At 33.7% G+C, this 20,407-nt stretch overlaps 2 protein-coding genes and 1 pseudogene across 3 annotated transcripts; all 3 read right to left on the reverse strand.

Moving 5' to 3' along the window:
* Positions 1 to 1,992: 1,992 nt before the first annotated feature.
* Positions 1,993 to 3,793, reverse strand: LOC118046959 (pentatricopeptide repeat-containing protein At1g05750, chloroplastic-like; annotated as a pseudogene).
* A 1,025-nt stretch (positions 3,794 to 4,818) lies between these two features.
* On the reverse strand, positions 4,819 to 9,043 carry LOC118046960 (receptor-like kinase TMK4). Of its 2 annotated transcripts, XM_035056072.2 has the most exons (3): positions 6,235 to 9,043; positions 5,124 to 5,638; positions 4,819 to 5,009 (listed from the first exon to the last, which is right to left on the reverse strand). In XM_035056072.2, exons 1-2 carry the CDS (start codon positions 8,603 to 8,605, stop codon positions 5,130 to 5,132), a joined length of 2,880 nt encoding a protein of 959 aa, XP_034911963.1. In that variant the 5' UTR covers positions 8,606 to 9,043; the 3' UTR covers positions 4,819 to 5,009; positions 5,124 to 5,129. The 2 variants fall into 2 exon arrangements, with proteins under 2 accessions (XP_034911963.1, XP_034911962.1); XM_035056071.2 differs by having other exon boundaries at positions 4,819 to 5,638.
* A 7,814-nt stretch (positions 9,044 to 16,857) lies between these two features.
* On the reverse strand, positions 16,858 to 20,063 carry LOC118046961 (uncharacterized). The gene is made up of 4 exons (XM_035056073.2): positions 19,705 to 20,063; positions 19,089 to 19,345; positions 18,032 to 18,489; positions 16,858 to 17,318 (listed from the first exon to the last, which is right to left on the reverse strand). The coding sequence occupies exons 1-4, from the start codon at positions 19,815 to 19,817 to the stop codon at positions 17,058 to 17,060; spliced, it is 1,089 nt and encodes a 362-aa protein (XP_034911964.1). The 5' UTR covers positions 19,818 to 20,063; the 3' UTR covers positions 16,858 to 17,057.
* Positions 20,064 to 20,407: the final 344 nt, after the last annotated feature.

Below are 20,407 nucleotides of genomic sequence, written 5' to 3' on the forward strand. Positions count from 1 at the left end.
ATTGAATTTTTGTGTGTACTTACTTTCTTTTCTCATGAAAAAGTTTAAGGGTGTCCTACCCATTTGTTCTTTTTATATCTAATTTTATTTTATTCACTTATTCTTTACTTGTTTGTTGTTTTTATGTTTTTTTTAATTCATTCTTTATAATTCGATTTTGATTTGCATTTAATTTTTATATTTAATTTGATCATTATTATTTTAATTTTAATTTGTTTTTGTTGTGTTTTTTATTTTTTTCTTTCAATCTCATCTCTCATCATTTGATTTATTTGATTTTTATATCAATTTTAGTTTTCATTCGTTTTGATTATATTATTATTATTCATTATTATAATTAAATTTTGTTTCAATGTTTATCCCTAGTATTATTTATTTTTAATGTCAAATACCCCATTTATGATTTGTTTTTTTTGTAGGTTATTGATATTTATATGTGAATCCAAGATGTAACAATTTTTGATTCACTTCTTAATTTGCTTATTTTATGGTTTTTTTTTTTTCAATTTCATGTCTCTATGTTTCTAGGTATTCCCGACATACCTGGCTTCCCGAGAACCCATCAATGTTTCAACTTCAACTCTTGCAGATAATTCTTCCCAATCCAAAACAGGCTCGAGTTTTTTCTTTTTTTTCTGCTGCAATATTTGTTAATGAAAGGAATACCGTTTGAACTTGAAGCAAATCATATATATTCCAATGCAAACAAATATCAGTACCATCTGATAAGATTACCCAAGGAAAATTATGATCATCAACCCTAGAAACTCCTATCACATGATGCCACCTTCTCATCTTCTTCTTCTCCCTGAAATATACGAACCAGCTCGGCCCAATTAACCTGGCGATCTGTTAATTAGGACTCGTACTGATATATCAATTTAATTTAAATGATGTTAATACTTCCAATTTGAATGTATTAAAAAAACAGTTATATGTCGCCAATTTAACGTGTTAAAAAAAAAAAAAAAAACTTCCAATTCAATTTTTTTATTCAAAGTATACAAACTTGATATTGTTTTTGAACTCAATCATATACTTTATTGATATACTATATGTAAAAAACATTTACATGTATTAATGTGTTAAATTTTGATCCCCTGAAAAAAAACCATCGGCTTCCCCATTGGAGCAGATCACTATCGCATTCTGGTGCAACATCGTTAAAGATTAAATCATTCCTTTGCCAGCCACGTTGACCAAAAAAAGAGAGCCCAAACTCTTCCTCTGCATTTTTTCTGTGAAACACCAAGAATCCTGAGCGAAGTAGATCATCTCTGTTCTAGGAAATGGCCATTCATGTCCCAGCCATCGTAGAAACGAGTCCACAGAGCCATACCTGCTACAATGCCAATATTAAAACGATCTTCAAATCATCATCAAAGCTGGATCGAAAACTATTAAAATGTTTAATTATTGATTTCTCCCTGTTACATAGCAATGTGTTTCCTATAGAGCCGATTGCTCAAAATGGCTTTTGTTTGTAGATTGCTTTCTAACACTGCCTAAGATTTAAGGAATAAAGGGAACAAACGGGGCAGAAATGATACAAGTGGAGGGGTGGTATTTGTGTACGTTTTAGGTATAGTTCTTGGAAATTTCAAAGGAATTATATTCACAAATGAAATAGAAATTACAACTGAGTCACTGAAGTGAAATATTTTTAAAAATACATGCAAAAAACAAATCATGTAGTAAACCTTCTGGTCACGTTTCTCTTAAAAACGGAGCAATGTCTGTGCTGCGTACTTTTGATGGCTCCAGGCAACTTTTACAGCAAAAGCCTCATCTCTGGTGTTTAATGCAATAAAAGATCACATAACAGAGGCAGTAGAAAGTTGAGCACACCTTCAAGCGTTTGAAGACAGTAAGATGAGTGTGCGATCTGGTGACCTCCTTGGAGAATAAGATGGTGAACAGCACTGTGTTTATTTGCTAGCTAGCAAAGTATCCGTTTAATTATAACCATCCATTTTCAAGCATTGACTTCCATTTGATCAAAAGCAATGCCACTCAGTAAGGGAGGTAATAGTAACATCAAAGAAAGAAGGCAATAGTCTTAACAATTGAGAATTGCATGTATTTTTTTCATCTCATACTGCTACCTTCAGCCATTTCCTAGCATATCCTTAGCCATGGCTTCAGGAACATAACCACACAATGCTTGATCAAAGGACAGAAGCTCTAACATCGAATATATATCCTCTGCTTTATCATGAGATTTATATTACAGCCACAAAACTGCGTGAATGTCTCACATCCAATCCAATTGAGCTAAATCCTGGCTTCTTCTGTATTCCAAGAGCTTTATTGTCATTCTCTGCTGCATGCACCATCCCACCTTCCCATACTGCCTGCATATATATTGGAGAGTAATACATAGTTTGAATCGGCTCCAGGATCCAAATGGACAAGATAGTTCATTAACCTTTCAGCTAATTCAAATCCCCCTACGAGTCCTACAAGCAGCCAATAATGACCCTACACACAACACTTCATGGTGGCTTCATTGGCATATTTTGTACTACACTCATTGCATCTTCTAATCTCCCTGCTCGGCTGTAAAGATCCACTATGCACCCATAATGCTCAATTCTAGGAGAGATCTTGTGCACTCTCTCCATGATATCAAAAGTATTCGCCCTTCATCAACCAAACAGTATGGCTGCAAGCAGTGAGGCTCCAGTGAAACTGACCATCATTGTGGCGTCGAGCCCTTTGTTTCTGCATCAAATCAAAATGCTCCAAAGCTTCCTCGGTAAACCCATTAGCAGGCTAACCCCCAATAATCGAATTCCAAGAAACCCAAAGTTCTTCTCTCCATTTTCTCAAACACTTGACGAGCTAATTCGATGGCCCCGCATCGAGAATACAAATCAATCAGAGAATTACCTTCTCTTAAACATTGGTCCCTAAACCCTTTTTTCAAAGCATTATCGATGCACCCACAGGCCTAAACAGTGCTCCCAAAATTGGACCACCGCGGACAGAACTGTAACAACGGTCACGCGATCAGGCTCTACTTTAGAAACCTGCATTTTTCTAAACCACTTCAAGAGCTTCCCTCAAAAGAACCCCATTTTAACAAACCCATTAATCAACACAGTCCAAGATATCACACCGTCTCTCAGGCATTTCATCGAACACCTCAATCGCCTCCTTATCTTCCATTCCTCATAAACCATCAATTCATCGTATTCCAAGAAAACGATTTTCACTTTTAGCTCATCAAAACACAAACTAGACAATCTCACACAGACCGCACTTATGCGTATATCAACAGGTTGTGCCCACCATCAAATTACACGTATCCCAAGCCCAGTTTTCGCAGTGTAAGGCATGAAGTAAAGGGGAAGAGATTTTCCTTGTGATGCGAAAGATCTGCACAGCCAGAGAGAAGAGTAATGAACGTGACATGATTGGGGTCGATTTCTAAGAGACGCATTTGAGTGAAGTGAGAGGTCGGCTGGTGGGTGCAAACTGCCCGTTGCGGCAATAACGGGAAAGTGAAGAGGTCCATGAAACAACGGGGTCTATTGAGGTTTTATTAGATATTTGTTTGAGGGAAAGATTGGGTTTTTTCGAGTCGCGGTTAATGGTTCGGGTTTTGTCTTGATGACGGGTAGTGTGCGGTGGTTGTATGGTGTTGGGATGTTGAGGAAGAGTGGTGGTTGTTGTGTTGGTCGTGGTGGATATGAGGGCGGGAAGCGCTGTCATTTTGTCAAATTACCGTTACGAGATAGATAGAGAGAGAGAGACTGGATTCTTAGCCTTTCATTTAGCGGGTTGCTAAGAAAGTAGGGTGAGTCTTGATTAGACCTCCTATCTATTTTTTTGCTTTGCAATCGTATCTTAATGTATTAATATATTTTCAATCAAATCCTTTTCTTGATTTTAGTGAACAATTTTTTTTTTTATTAACATAAATGTCTAGGCCAGTTGCGCACACTCGATAATTTCCACTCTAAAATTAACGAACCATGTAAACTTATAGTGGCCTTGAACTTTCTAAGACTTGAACTAGTGACTTTATGAAAAACAAGATTGTAATGAAACATGGACCAGTTATTTACTCCTTTTCAGGATTGAACAAAATTTATTTTATAAGGGCTTGTGGGTAGATTTTAGTATGACAAATATATATGATTCAAACTTTCTAAATACTACATTTTGTCATTTGAGTTAAAGAGAAAAATCCTTCATCAGAGCATATATTAGTTTGCGCTTTCCAAGGTGTTATAATTTTAATGTATTTGTATAAATTATTTCCATTCGATGATTTCATCATCATGTATCAAGATTGACAATCAACGATATGATTTACAGTAAAAGAGGGGAATATTATTAATATTCCAGTTTTCAAGCTGAGATTTAAAATCCAACATTATAAATTAATAAACTTGATTAAATAATATTTTTATTGGATCCCAACTTGAATTTGGAATTTAAATAATATCTTGATTAAATAAGATCTCAATTAATTAATAAATCATCATTATGCTAATGATATGAATTAACGGTATTTTGTCAAGTTCTTCAATTCAGTCCAAAATTTCCACTCCTTTGGTAGGAAAGACAAGCCACAGCATACAAGGGCTGCCATATTTGCCGATGAGTGACGAGAACAACGATGTTTCTCAAAAACTAGCCACCAAATTAAGGGTTATTGGCCACAATGTGAACCTACCACATAATTAGTACTAAGATTCATCTCAGAAGGTGTCCTTCGAATTTCTGTTGGAAAATGGAGGCACTTGGGCAGCGAGATTAACATGATAACGCAGTGTCTGATCCAAAACAATCAAGAAGATGCAACGATGACATGAATCAAGGAACATAAATAGCAAATGACCTTGAATTCTTTACAGAAATGGCTGAAGTAACAAGCAAATTCTGTATTAAGGATACCAAAGTGCAAAAGTGAAGATAACAACTATCTATCTACACCAAGAACTCGAATGACAAATCCCAGAAGCTTGCTGTGTGGTTGACTCTTAACCTTGTATTTACTGTGTGCAAATAAACAAAAGAAAATGCGTGATTCTATTAAGCGTAGCAGAAAATAGAGCAACTGACACCAACTTGATAAAACTTAAAGCTCTAGTTCAGTGCTTAGGAGTTACCTCCATCTAACGACCATCATTTGATGTCGAGGACTCGGCAAACCCAGCTGGTCTGGCTGGAATACTGCCCTTGCTGTCACTAAGACTGGTATTGCTTAGCCCAGTGCTGTCAGCATCCTGCCAAACTTTTAACATCTCGGGAAGTGGCTGGCTGTAGTCAATGCCATAGAAGTCCTCGGATTCGTCATTAACTGGTTTCCATTTCTCAACAAGTGGCACCAACACATTCACTGCATGACCCATATCAGGCCGGTGGTTTGGATCCCTTGAAGTGCAATGCCCAGCCAATTCAGCTATGCTGGAGATGCTCTCAAAAGTCTCGTCATTGACGTTAAGAGCTGGGTCAATGGCAGCCATAAGCTTCTCTTTGCTTGACTTGATTCGCCAAAACCACTCAGCCAAGTATCGGCTTTCCTCAGGGCGCTCCTCATCGAGGGCTGTTAACCCGGTCAAAAGTTCCATCAATACCACTCCATAACTGAACACGTCAACTTTAGTTGTTATCTTCCCCATAACTGTGACACGGACAAAGAATAGTAAGTGCTGCAGTCAATTGAGGATTCTAGTTGTTGATGTTGTCTTGGAAATTGAATCCCAAAAAACCACCAATCACAGCGAATGATTGAAGACCAAAGTTCTGCAAATTTATAAGACAATTCTACAGTGTAACATGCTTACAATTTTTAATTTTAGCCCTCAAATTGTTCAATAACTATCTGATCATTCGTGCAACATACATTTCTTTTCTGCATATCATTAACATTATCACCGCATTCTTATCAATAACATGGTTGAATAAGCTCATTACACTAAGAAGGATATCAATAACCAACGTGATGTACTGGAAATAAGCTTGTCCGTAACTCTGCATCATAGCCAAGAACTTACAAGGGGGACAAAAGAAATAACTATTGGCATTTCACAGTAGATGTTTTAACCAAGACTATTTTTGTTGAACAAATGAGGCACAACTGGAAAGCAAGAAAAATCTTACTGAACCATGCAATTCTCCGTAGCTTCAGTTAAATTAGCCTTTTTTATCTTTCTAAATAATCCTTGTTCTTCTATACCAGGAATAAGAGTTTGAAAGGGGAATTTGGAATACACTTACCAGCATATTCAGGTGCAAGGTAACCAAAGGTTCCAGCTAGTCTTGTCGCAACAGAATGTTCTCTGTCCGGAGCAAGTTTCACCAGCCCAAAATCAGAAACCTTTGCGTGAAAATCATCACCTAGAAGAATGTTAGATGATTTGAGATCTCGGTGAATAAATGTCTGTCGAGCCAAACTATGAAGATATTCCACCCCCCTCGCAACATCCAGTGCAATGCTCAATCTTCTCATCCAAGATAGAGGTTCCAAGTTCAGTTTCTTCCAATGAAAAAGATGCATACTTAAAGCACCTTGAGGCATGTATTCATAAACAAGAAGTCTCTCGTTGCCTTCAATAGAATACCCTAGGAGAGAAACCAGATGTCGATGCCGTACTTTAGAAAGAACGGCAATCTCAGCCTGAAACTCATCCCCAGCTTTACTGCCCATCACCCCGGCCTCCATTCTCTTGACAGCTATTTTTGTCCCATCTTCCAATTCACCCTTGTAGACAATGCCAAATCCACCAGAGCCAAGCTGATTCTTTTGGGCAAAGTTATCTGTCACCTTGCGAAGAACTTGGACAGATATAGCCACATTTCCAGACTCAACCAAAGAAGAATTTTCTGTCAGATTACTGGTATTACTGACGGAACTAATTCCGGTTTGAGTGGACAAGCTTCTGATGGTGTTATTGGAAAATGCAATCTTAACAATATTTTCTGGATCAGACGGATCTCTAGGATGAACCACAATGGAACTAGGAGGATTTGAGGCCTCCTTTCTCTTCTTAAAGCAACAATATAGACACAAAGCAATCAACACGATAGTCAACAATGAACCGGCAAAAATTCCACCCACAGTTACCAGTTTGGTTCTTTGATTTGTGTTCGAGATTGATGTTGGAGAAGGTGGACTGAAAGGCATAGTGGATGGCGAAGGCGGTGCACTGCCTCGTGGAGGATTCTCTGGTGGAGTAAAACTCACTGCAGGAGGGCTGCTAGCAGAGGAGGGGGGTTGGTGCGTCTGATTCCCACCATCCAGAAGAGGATTTCCATCAACAACAAGCTTCACACTATTCCGAAACTTGGGCAATGGAGGACCAAGGTTGTTTCCACTAACATCCAACAATCTCAGAGAGTTCAAATTCGTGAAATTGCTAGGAATTGTGCCCTTTATACTGTTTCCTCCAAGATCAATTTCAATCAGTGAATCTAATCTTGCAATTGATGGACTAAGAGTGCCAGTAAGATTATGCCTAAGCAGATTTATGACAGAAACCTTTGACTTAGAATCACAATTCAATCCCAACCATGATCCTTGACATGGATCATTACCAGACCACTGAGAAGTAAGGATTGAAGGATAATTCACACCACCAAGAAAGTCCAAAAGGGCATTAACTTCTGGGGCACATTCCACACCAGGTTTAGATTGACAAAAAGGATTGGATTCATAAGAAACCTTACCAGCCTTGAAATTCGGCACTGGACCCATCAGTTGATTATTGCTCAAGTCCAAATTATCCAGCGGCATATCTGCCAAGCTCTGAGGAACCAAACCAACGAGCTTATTCCCGTTGAGATTAAGATCTCTCAACAAAGACAAATCCCCAATGTTCTCAGGTATTGTTCCAGTGAAAGAATTCCCATGAAGCCATAGTTGGGACAGTGATGTCATGCTTGCAATAACATCAATCGGACCACTCATGCCACCTCCTTCTTGATTATTCAACAGCAGAGTAGACATCAAAGATTTCTCAAAACTCGCAGGAATTTCACCAGATAATCTATTATAAGAAAGTCTTAGATTACTAAGAGATTGCATGCTGCCAAGAAAATCAGGCAATGAACCAGCCAAATTGCTTGAAGACGCTGAAAGATTTGTTAACTGAACAGAATCTGCTAACTCACTGGGAAGAGACCATCCAGTACTCTCATTCAAAGGATTGCTATCCAAAGCCAAAACCCTTAAGCTACTAAGTCCAACAAAGAAATCAGATGGGATTGTATCAAAATTATTGTAATCCAAGAAAGCAAATTCTAATTCAGATAATCCTTTAAAGGTGGGGAGTTTTCCAGTGAAATTGTTTCTCTGGAGGCCTATATTGTAAAGCTTTGAGAGCTGGTTAAAATTTTGCGGGAGGGGTCCTTTAAGACCCATACTTTGGACCTGAATTTGTGTGACTCTGCCATCAGAACAAAAAACATGAGGCCATAAAGGAGGGCCACAAGGATCATCACCATTGGCAGGCCATTTGAGAAGCTCTGGATTCTCCAACCCCTTCTGGAAATCTAACAAGATCTTAAGGTCATTAGGATCTGTAACACTATACCCCAATGTGACACAACCCAACAACAACAAAAAAAACAACAGGTTGCAAAGCTTCATACTTTCACCGCCTATTACCAAATCAACATACCAAAAGAATGAAACTAACCCTCCCAATGTACCTTAAAATCCCACATAAAAACTAGGACTTTCACGTGTCAATGACCATAAAAGGGTGTAAACAACAAGACCCAGATGCAGGAAAAAAGATTTATATCAAAGTTTTTGAAGAACAAGAAGTGAAAGTTGGAAAGGATGAGATTTTGAAGGAGATTGGAGAGGACCTAGAAGAGGAAATTGCGACTAACAGAGGTGGAGACAAAGACAGGAACATGCAGATCATCATATAGTACTTTTAAGGTTTTTGTTTAACTAAATCTTTGAACACTCAAACCCTAAAAGTTCAAGGAGTGCACCCCAACGACTGTGTCTCTCTCCCCAACCCCTCTCTCTTCTATCTATCTTTTCTTAACTTTGTAAGTCATAATAATTTATATTATATTATTGTTAATAAGGGAAGAAGAAAATAATTTATATTATATTATTGTAAAGAAGAAATGTGTCATCACAAAATCCAGTTGAATGATAAAAGGAAAGGAAAGGCATTTTGGATTATCAGGATAATGATAATTACTGTCCATATTAAAATCTTTCTCTAATTTATTGGATTCAAATTTGGAAATAATATCTTAAAAATATATTAAAATACTTTTAACGCACAAAGTAAATACAAAGAATGTAATCTTAAAGCTTTACAAAAACAAGATAATATTTGGTTATTATTTCAATATAAAAAAAAGAAAAAAAAAAACATGTTTTGGATATAAAGATTTACTCTAAAACTAATTTAAACAATAATATATATTTTTTTCATTTCTCCAGTTAAAACAATTAATTATACAAGTATGTTTACATGTGGGCCCTGGTTGATTTTCCTGGGGCTGATGCAGGTCCTGTGATGTCGGTAAGGGATGGTTTAGATTTGGAAATCTCTCGGGATTATTATTGATGAGGTGAGGAGTGGGCCAAGCCAGATTTGGCGGACTCGACTGCGGTGGTCTAATGATGGCCGCCACATTGATCGCCTCCCTTTGTTTTGGTGATCGCGGCGGCCTCCTCGTGTTCAGGCATTTTTAAGCTTCCACCTTTGACTGCCAAACAAGACTTTGTCGTGTCTTTTGGTTGCCAACGCCATTCTATTTTATTCACTTTATTCTTTGCTGCTGCATAATTGGAGGGATTCTTTTTTATCGCAGAGTGTTTAATCTATCTAAGAGGTATTTCTAAGAAAAAATAATCCAAATTCCTATATCAATAAGATTTAATATTTTTTTAAAAAAAATTATTCCCATTCTATCTGTAGGTTTCTTAAGAAATGAGTGTTCATTGGGGGTATTGTAGTAAAATACATAATACCCCCATATGATCCATAAGAATATTGGATGGTTGAAAGGAAATAGGGAGCATGAGACCCCATATGCTAGATAAAAGGTGGAAGCAACCTCCTCTTTGTGATTTTTAATGGAGGAAAACATTGAATTATTCATGTGTTCATGAGAATGGATCTCTTTCTCTCTCTTTTTTTTTTTTAATATATAGGTGTTCGGATCAGCTTGCATTTACTTCGATTACTTTTATAAGTTTAAAATTAATAATCATATAAATCTCTATTAATTTTAATATTTATAGAACTCAAACCGGTAATTTCTAAAAACAAATTTAAAACTAGATTAATTTAGTTAGCTACTTTCTCTTTTCTTGATAGAACGGAGAAGGAATCATCACTTTGAATCCGTGATCACAGCTAATAAAATCTTGCAACCTGCAGTTCCAAAGGTTAAGCGTAGCTTATCTTTTGAATTTGTAATTTGGCATCCTAGGCAACTTTTGAACATGTCATAGAAAGTATTTTTATGGTATTTATTTTGTGATCCTTAATTAGTTTGATTTTTTATATTGACATAAAAGTGAAAGATTGCGTAAATAATATATGCATGCATGGAGTTATTATCATTTTTCACATCACTAATTATTTCACTCCATATGATCCATGGTCACTCTGTCGAGACTCAAGGCGTAAAAGATGGCGTTAATCACGATCTAAACATGGGGTATGGTGAATTTGAGCTAAATATGGTAAAAAAAAACACCATTCATGATGATAAGTATTAATTTCCAGCTGAAAATTTAAAGATTTTAAGAGATTTCAAAGATTAAGAGTAAAGTAAGGAGTATATATGTTTGAGAGTATGGTTATGGTTGTTTTTTTAAAGTATATTTTACTCGGAAATATATTAAAATAATATTTTTTATTTTTTAAAAATTATTTTTGATATCAGTATATCAAAATGATTTGAAAAAACTAAAAAAATATTAATTTAAAGCAAAGAAAAAAATAAAAAATAATAATTTTTTTAAAAATACTTTCCAAATATAAAAACATAAACAAAATCATACAAAAATAAAAAAATCAAATGAAATCATGAAATTTAGATTTTTGGACTTCAAAATTAAATATATTACATCCAATAATTACATATGTGATTATTTAAAAAAAAAAAAACCAAGTTAAAGGGGGTGGATTTTTTTTTTTTTTTTAGTAATATCATTTTTGGAGCCTAAGTTAAATCCATTATTCCTCTAGGTTTGAGACGTCAAGACTTCACGGCCATAAGAACTGAAAATTCTTCGAAATAGAATAGTGTCATTTGAAAGCGACTCGAATCTAATGAAATGAATATTAACTAAAAAAACTAAAAGATTTATGGTCCTTTTTTTTTTTTTAATGGTGAAGCATCTTGGGAACTTTTTTTTTTTCAATTTCAACTATTTTTACTTTCAACTGAATCTTCTTTTAGCCTGATAAGATGAATTTAAGTTTGAAATTATGATAAAATATAAAATTAAAAGATATACAAAAAAAAATACATGGCTCACTTTTAATTTGCAACTACTTTTGTTTTGATCTAAAAATTCTTTTATTTTTTTAGTCCTTGTGCATAAGAAAGAATTGATAGTTGTTTACCAAGATAGATTTCATAATTTTTTTTATTTTTTTTCTATTAAATTATCTTGATTTCCTGACTTGATGACTCATAAATTTGATGATTTAACTCAAGTAGGCTTGTACTTTTTTTGGCATGTAATTACTTATTTTTCTTTTGGATCCTTTTGTATGGTTGATATTTTTTTTTTACTTCATCCTTTAATATTTGATTTGTTAATTATGCTCTGTGTTTTTTTTTTGTGTGTGCTTCTAGCCTAATGGCTCAAGTCATAGGTTTTATAAGCTAACGATATGAGTTTTATTATATAAAAAAATAGGTTTTATGATTTTCTTTATTTTCATTTATATCAAGTTACTTGTTCTTATAATCAGACACGTGGGTTTGACAAATTGACCTAAATAGATTTGAACCTTTTGTTGGCTTATAATTGCTAATAGTTTTTATCATTTTGTAAGCTTGATTTTTTTAAAAAAATTTTATTATTCGACATTTGATTAGTTAAAAATTAAATTTTGATATTTTTCAAATTTGGTGTTTCTATTCAAATGACTTTGGGTAATAAACATAATAAGTTAACACGATTTGATATCGTTTTTTTAGGCTTTTTTATTTGTTAAGAATTGAACTTTTTAATTAAGCTCAGGTTGGGATTTCTTGGGTTATGATTTTGAAAGATTAATTTGGGTTTAGAAGATTTGCTCGAGTTTATTTGATTTTTAATGTTATCAAATTAAAGTTGTCTTTTTATATTATTAAATTAACTAAATTTATTAAAACTAGTTGACTCAATGACTTGAGTCTTGAATTTTCTTTTACTTCTTTAAAAATCCTAGTGTTGCCTTAATTTTGTTTTTCTTATATCCGAAAAAATTTGACCTGGTCCGCAGCATCGTGCAGACTATCAATATAAGTTTACTTGGGTAATTTTTTTTTAATTTTTTTTTAGCCTTCAATATTTGGTTTATTATAATTGAACTTTTTTAATTTTTTTATGTGGATTTCATGGTTTTATCAAAATCTCATATTTTAGATCACAGGTTTCATAGGTTAGTTATTATTAATCCACGATCTAATATTCTACATTTTAATATTTTATTTTTAAAAAAATCATTTAATATGTCACCATTTAAATATTTTAAAAGTGTTTTTACTATTATGCATCAAATTTTTAACTTTCTAATGTCTTAATAATTTTTTATGCTGAAAAATAAAAAAGACTTGCAATACAATGAGGGCCAAAAAGCTAGTTTATTCTAAAAAAAGGATTAATTTTTTTTTTCATCCCTCTAATAAGAGGGATGCAGCATACATATATAGTGATATTTTCACTAGCAGGATAGACTCCTTAATTTCCTGACTCTTATCCTAACACAGCATGCTGTCTGTAATTGAGGGGCAAAACTTAAAGATTTTCGAGAATCCATATTAATTACTTGATTTAATTGTTATATTTACTTCTCCAGTTGCATTAAGATGTTAGGTTCTGTAATAAGAATTTGCAATCCCTCCCCATCAAATTAAATTTCTCATTCATCTTCAAACCAATAAATACCTTATAACAACAATGATGATAATAATGATAAAATAAATAAATAAACAAATAAGCTTTCAACCAATTATTGAAAGGGTATAGGTAAGCAAAATAAATGAATAACAAATTAATTAAAAAAATTGATATATTTTGGTTTTGATATAAGATTCGAGAAACTAACAAAATCAAATTAAATTAATTTCTTTTAAATTGAAAAAAATAACACAAGCTCAGAAAAAAATATCTAAAAAAACCCAACTACTTGACCTTTTAGCTAAGTTAATTTAACCAAATCAAATTAAGATGTTTGGTTTAAAAATAAAAAATAATATTTTAATATATTTCTGAATAAAAAATACTTAAAAATAATAATTATTATATATTTTAAAAATACTTTGAGTACGGTCTAAAGTTTTATTTTAAAAAATAAAAATTAAATTAAATTAAATTTTTAATTTCAAACCAAACCTGCTCACCCTGAAAAAGAGCGATGGCGTTAAGCAATGTCAAACTTAAACAAGGCTTCTTAAATGTGATATATATTAGTCAAAAAATAACTCTTTGATGTCAAATCTTGACAAGAAAAAATTGATTTCTGTTCTTGTCTTCCATCGCACTCCTCTGGTAATCGGAAATATAAGAAAGGTTAGGTATTAGCATCTTTTTGTTTTCATGTGTTTTTTAAGAGTATTTTTCTTTTAAAAAAATATTATTTACTTTTATTTTAAATTAATTTTTTTATATTGTTTTAACATGTTTATATAGAAATAAATTTTTAAAAATAAAAAAATTATTTTAATATATTTTCAATAAAAAAAAAACAACTATTATAATAAAAAAAAATATAAAACTTTATTGTATTTATATGTTGCCCCACGTAATAATATTCCACCCAACAGTTCACATGGAACCAACCACGCTAATATCATCTGACCAAGTGCATTGATCACGCCTGTCAGAACGCCAAAATTCACGCATCCCTTTGCCGACTGGGATCATTTATGGAATCATATGCAGCAGCAAAGTTGGTTCTACGTGGTGTATGGTTACTATCTCAAGATCCACGTCTATGTCTTTCTTTTTCTTTTTTTGAAATTATAAGAATCCACTCTAAAAATATAGTCAAACAACAAAGATGACCGGTTTAAAGAAGTGCCATGCATGAAATCTAGGATTTTACGTCAGCATAGAAACAAAAACAACAGAATCAAGATGGGTTTGGAAAAGGTTGCTTAATGCATCCTGATCAATGAACGAAACCTGTTAGTTGGGTATGTTTGTTTCATGAAAAGTAGTTTTTGAAAAATTATTTTCTAAACTTTCCTGTGTTTATTTGTCATTAAAAAAATTGGTCAATAGAAAAGTGTTTGTTTTCATGCATGGCAAGTTGGCCAAACTTTCCCTTTAGATGTGTTTGTTTTCTAGAAAGTGGTTTCCGAAAAATCACTTTCCAAACTTTCTTGTGTTTGTTTGCCAATAGAAAAGTTGGTAAATGAAAAACACTTTCTAGTAAAAGGAAAATTTGGCTTGGTTTTCAGGAAAGTGTTTTCCTGAAAAATTTGAGGGGAAAACACTTTTCGAAAGTTGTGAAAAATTTAGAAATGTCATTATTTGCTGATTATATCAAATTTGATCCTCAAACTTTTGATTGCTATATATATTTTGTTTTGAATATTTATTTTTCATTTCATCTCTTAAAATTTTTTTTTTTATATTAACTTTGGTCCTTATTTTTATAATTGCTATTTGCTTTTTCCTTATCATATTTTTATTGAAATTTTTTATCTATCAAATTTGGTCCTCATTCTTTTGATTGTTACTTATTTTATTTGAAATAATTTATGAAATGTTGATTATTATTATTTTAATTTCTTCATCTTTTTTTTTTTTAATTTTTTAGATTTGATCTATATTATTTTTATTATTATATATTTTATTTGAGATAATTTATGAAATTATATATTTTTTTCAATTTCATTCTCATTCAACTTTTTAATTTGTAAGATTTGTTCCTCATTATCTTTAATAAACTTGAGAAAAATAAAATATTAATAAGTTATTTTCCAACTCATTTTCCATGACATAACTAAACACTGGAAAGTGTTTTCCAACTTATTTTCCAATCATTATCAAACATCAGAAAATACTTTCTCGGAATTCACTTTCCTGGAATTTACTTTTCTCAAAATTTATTTTCCAAAAAAAAACTACTTTCCAGCAAACAAACGGAGCCTTGATCTCACGTTCATCTTTGTAAGCAAAAAAAAAAAAAAAAAAAAAGAAATGACATATCATTCTGGAAAATAACAGTTGGGTGATCTTTAAATAGCTGGTGAAGCAGTAAAATCTTGTTTCTGCAAGTTATGCATACCAAGTATCTTATGCTATCAAAACAATCCTAAATGTTGAGATGCATTTAACAAGAAAAATAACTAGGATGTCACAGAGACCTTCCTTGATTAAGAATGGATGTCTCTGTGTTTACTTGTCACAGAGGGGGTCTGACCTTCCTTGAACGAGTAAATGACGTACAGACATGATTTTGAAGAACAAGCCAGCAGAACCTAAAGCTGAATGGATGGTGATTGCTATGCATTGATGTAAACAAAGGATAAGGTAGAACTCCAGAATGGAAAAGCTTTCGGATTTCATGTCATAAATGCCACGTAAAAAATATATGTCAGAGAAGCTATAGTCTATCTGTAATTTATAAGGCACATAGAATTAAGTGTTTACACCCTAAATGGTCAGCAGCTAAGGATAGTTCACAGCTTATCGCTATACCATTCCAGGATTTAAGACATTTAACAATCACTGATCCCTATATTATAGTTCTCCTACCAAGTTTCTTGGTGGTTTTACATGGTCAACATCCTTCGCCTATATTGACAATCCATTTTCCAAATCCTTGATGTCCTCCATGCATTCCTCTTTTAAGTGATGGGAGCTTCCGTTGACTTGAATAGTTGATATCAATCCTCCGCCTTGCTGCACCAAACAACAAATGCTGAATATAATTTCAAATTTTCAAGGTAAGGTTATGGCTAGACAAGGCAAAAATCAAAGCAAAATCTGTAAAGCATGTGTGTTTTGCCAAACGGCTTGATCATAAATGAATGTGGCATTGTTCACTACTTACAAGCTCATGCTAATGGTTGAACAGAGTAATTTCACCTCAAAATATTGTTGTTAACTGCTAAGTATGTGAAATGGTACATGAGAATCAAGGGAGCTGAGAGAAGAACAATTGGGCAGAGAGACATGGGAGCTGAGAGAAGAACAATGTTTTTAATATTTTTTTATTAAAACATTTATATTTTGTAAAATATAAAGACCTTAGCCTTACCTCAGTTAATCCACATGTTTTATAACCATTTGATGATTATTAATTCCTTAGGAAGCTAAAATCTTTGATGATTTCCACTGACCATTTGCAGAACTATTGCCTATTTGTGAACTCATCTTCGCCCTTTGCACCTACAACTTCAATAAAAACCTTGAGATACTATTAGGTCCTGTGTAAGTCTTACAGAGACTATATTACTTTGTCAGGAACCCACTTGGCTCTATTGACCACTCACAGAGAGAGAGAGAGAGAGATATTTGGTAAATCTCACTTCCCAAATAGGAAATCGATCTTCCATTTCAAGGACCAGACCTAGCCTTAAGACCACTTAAATAAATGATGTACATGATCATATCTTATCCAAGGATGGATTGCATCAAATGGAGGTTGAAAATTAAAAAATTGACTTGGTATCATCTGCATGACATAAGAAACATAGGTTTAAATTTAATCATCCGAATGTACAAAAAATTACAAAATTCAACTCAATCCCATTAAAAAAAAAAGAGTTTTACACAAAACCTATAACATCAATAAACTCTATACTTGCTGTGAATTGTAACTCAGCTCACTTTAGGATTAGATACAATCCGTATGTGTTTCTTCTTAACTCATGAAGCGTATAAATTAATGAGGTTGTAGACCCCTTTGCTTCCTTGTTTTCCCCACAAACAAGTCTCTGGATTTGATCATACCAGGAACAATGCCAATGAGGGTTGTGTATGGAAATTGTGCTACAGCATCCCTTCTGCCCAGCGAAACAATTGCCGTCGTTGAACCTGGTTTATAAGAGGACATCTTTCGTTCTTTGCCTCCAGCCATCAATAGCTTCAGATTCCCAGCTGCCACCAAAGCATGTTTTTGCGCCAAGTACCCTTGTTTGATTTCCTGTTAGATAACATTTCATAAAAATGAGCATTGGTTTGATTATCGAGTACCATAGATGCAAAAGACTATATCCTGTTATTGCAAGCATTCTCAACATATAAAACTAAGACGCCTTTCCTCCTTTAGTTACATGAACTCTAGACTTCAGTCTTCTTTACTTCAACGATTACCTAATTCACTATCACCATACAACTTGATGTCATATATGATATACTGGCCATTTTCTCATTCAGCCGTGCGCATAAAGCAGCCTAGCTAAACTGGACTCTGATTTTGGTCACTATAAAAGCAAGCTTTTGAATCCTCCTTCAGCCAAAAAAGCACATCATTTCCAAATTAAACAAAAGGAGTAGAAGAGTAATGTCCCTGCCTCAAATATTATCCACTGGTTTCATCATCCATTAAACTCATTTTTATTACTGAAAACAATTTTAAAAACGCACAAGTTACAGTTAGGATCTTTTGAACTCCATCAGTCAAGGTTAGTTACCAGTAGACAACAATAAGGAAATTTCTCAAATTAATGGTGAAAGAAATTTTATACTAAAAGGGACTTTTTCTTGACTGATTCAATTTAGTTAATTTTTTCTTATGTTTCCCGTAGGCCCATCAACTCAAGCCTCCAGATATTTGTGATATAATTTATGGTAAATAAAAGCATCCTAGCAATTAAAAACAACCCAAAAGAAAAGTATTGATGGGGTTAGACTTACTGGAACATCAGTAATATCTCCAATTGCGAATATATTTTTTCGACCTTTGACCCTCAAATACTCATCAACCATCAACCTTCCCTGACTATCCAAGTTACTCTTCAAAATAGTGCCCTCGAGCCATCCTGAACCCAGTGGTTTCCCAGTGCATAGGAAATGGCAATCTGCTCTGATACTTTCTCCAGCTGTGGTGTGATATATTTTGCTACCATTACTATCTGTAACAGAGTTCAAATCAACTCTTTGCTCCAATTTCACATCAACTCTCTTTGATGTCAACCATTGCAGTGTCTTATCAGAAGCTTTTGGGCCAATAAATTCCAGCAGCCTTGATCCACTATGCACCAGGGTAACATGTTTTTCTGGGAAATCAGCAGAAATCTCTCCAGCAAGCTCAACACCAGTAGGACCCCCTCCAACAATCAAAACAGACTGAGCAGACTTAATCTTTTCATTTTCTGCAAGTGTAAACAAAAAGAAAAAATAAACAAACAGAAAAATGCAGCTGAAACATTTTTCAGGGACAATATGCTCCCATTTTGTTTTAAATAATCCATGAAGGATTTAGATCAAATAGATGAAATAACACTTATGACAAAATCATAACATGTTCTTTTTATGTGGTTGTGAATTTCTTTTCCTTTCTTTCCCCTTTTTCTCTAAAATAAAATGCAATGGAATTAAATTACAAAACACAGGTCGGCTAAATAAATTAGAAAACATAAACATAATTGACTCAGCAGGACTCATTCAAAACCAGTATCTTTAGAAGAAGAAACTTTGACCAGATGTTGCTCAACATGGAGTTGCAGTAGCAGCCCTAGAGCTAAAATGAAGTTTTGTTTGGAATATGCATTATAATAGCTATAACCAAACCTCCATTTTCCAAACTTTGCCTTAAAAACTTTTGTAGTCAAACTTCTGACTAGAAGCACCACGATAAAACATATGGTTTCGCAACCACACTTTTCGAGCAGTCCACGGAATTTAACAATGAAACTGTGTGTGTGTGTTTCAGGGGGGGTTCGATAAGGCACAAATTAACGTTCAGTTTTACCTGCTACGTATTCCTCAAGTCTTTCCATCCTAGTTTTCGGGACAGGATCCCTGTGGCCCGTGGCAATGACAAGATAGTCATAGGGAAAGGAAAAGTCATCTGCTGTCAATACTTCCGTTTCAGTAATGCCAATTGCAGTAGATGTAACAATACGGCCATTCGTGTAGTAATCTCTATGATTGATCACTGATCTCTCCCCAAATGATGGCTCCACCATTGTTCTCAAGCTTGCCCATGTGATCTCAAAATACTCCTTCCTGTTTCGAAATTTATTTCCAGTTAGGAATTAGGACAGGCAGTTATTCTAGTTTCTTAAACCAACAGCAGCCCAAAAAAGTATTCTTGTAGTTCATAAGAGTTTGCTACTGCTATTAAGCTAGGATTGCCCCAACACAACATTAAACATCATTCTTTGAAATTTTCATTTCGCCAACAACAAAACAAACATGGGATTGTCCCAAATTTCACTAACATCTTCCCATTTAAACATACAACATAAAAAAAAATTATAACTCACAAACAACGTTCATAAACATTTAGCAATAAGAAAAAAAGAACAAGAAAAAACATAATTAAATGATAAAGGGGCATAAAAGAAAAGGAATAGAGCACATACGGGTCAATAAAGGTGACATCAGCATGAAATTGGAGAGATTTGGCAAGCAAGGAACCAGCAATACCTCCTCCAATCACCACCAACCTCCTTTTCTCTGAACCCATTTCTTCCATTTTGATTTTAAGTTCTGCAAGAAATAATTTTGGTGCTTTTTCTTGGGTTTATAAAGAAAGAGGTCAATGGAGCTTGTTTTACAATTGGTTTGCTCTCTGAAGCAGAAAACGGTTGAATCTAGAATGTTGGTTCCATATTTACCGGGTCATGGTGGCTGTCAGGGCATTGAATGTTCCTTATCTGCATTTCTTTTTCTTTTCTTTTTTCCTTCAAGTTTTTTTTTTTAAAAAATAATAATAATAATGGGCAAAAGACCTCTTCTTCCTTCTAAAAACAGAGGAAGAGGATTTGGTGAAAATGGGAATCACTCTTGGTAAAATAGTAGTCAAACCCACAGTTAGGCATGATCCATTCTCAAATTATACAAAAAAGTTTTTTAATTAAAAAAAAAACATCTTGAGCTGATTTGATTGGTTTTTCTTAGTTTAACCGTGTTTGATGAAGTTAACTTTCGAGTTAATTTAAAATAAAATTCAACCTTAACAAACTTTGAATCGAAAATTAATGGATTGATTTGTCAAACTAAATTAGATATAATTATAATTAAATTTGGTTTAATATAGCGTATTGATATAGAAAACTTAAAACT

This window comes from Populus alba, chromosome 1 (assembly GCF_005239225.2).
Source record: "Populus alba chromosome 1, ASM523922v2, whole genome shotgun sequence".
Lineage (NCBI taxonomy): Eukaryota > Viridiplantae > Streptophyta > Magnoliopsida > Malpighiales > Salicaceae > Populus > Populus alba.

What these genes read in the sequence shown, in the direction of transcription:
- LOC118046961 (XM_035056073.2), bottom strand. Translation starts at nt 19,817, where the DNA reads ATGGAAGAAATGGGTTCAGAGAAAAGGAGGTTGGTGGTGATTGGAGGA. An exon ending in GATGTCACCTTTATTGACCC is followed by an intron (nt 19,346 to 19,704) that starts GTATGTGCTCTA and finishes ATTTCGAAACAG; the next exon opens with GAAGGAGTATTTTGAGATCA. An exon ending in ACTTGAGGAATACGTAGCAG is followed by an intron (nt 18,490 to 19,088) that starts GTAAAACTGAAC and finishes TTACACTTGCAG; the next exon opens with AAAATGAAAAGATTAAGTCT.
- LOC118046960 (XM_035056072.2), bottom strand. Translation starts at nt 8,605, where the DNA reads ATGAAGCTTTGCAACCTGTTGTTTTTTTTGTTGTTGTTGGGTTGTGTC. An exon ending in CCTTGCACCTGAATATGCTG is followed by an intron (nt 5,639 to 6,234) that starts GTAAGTGTATTC and finishes TCCGTGTCACAG; the next exon opens with TTATGGGGAAGATAACAACT.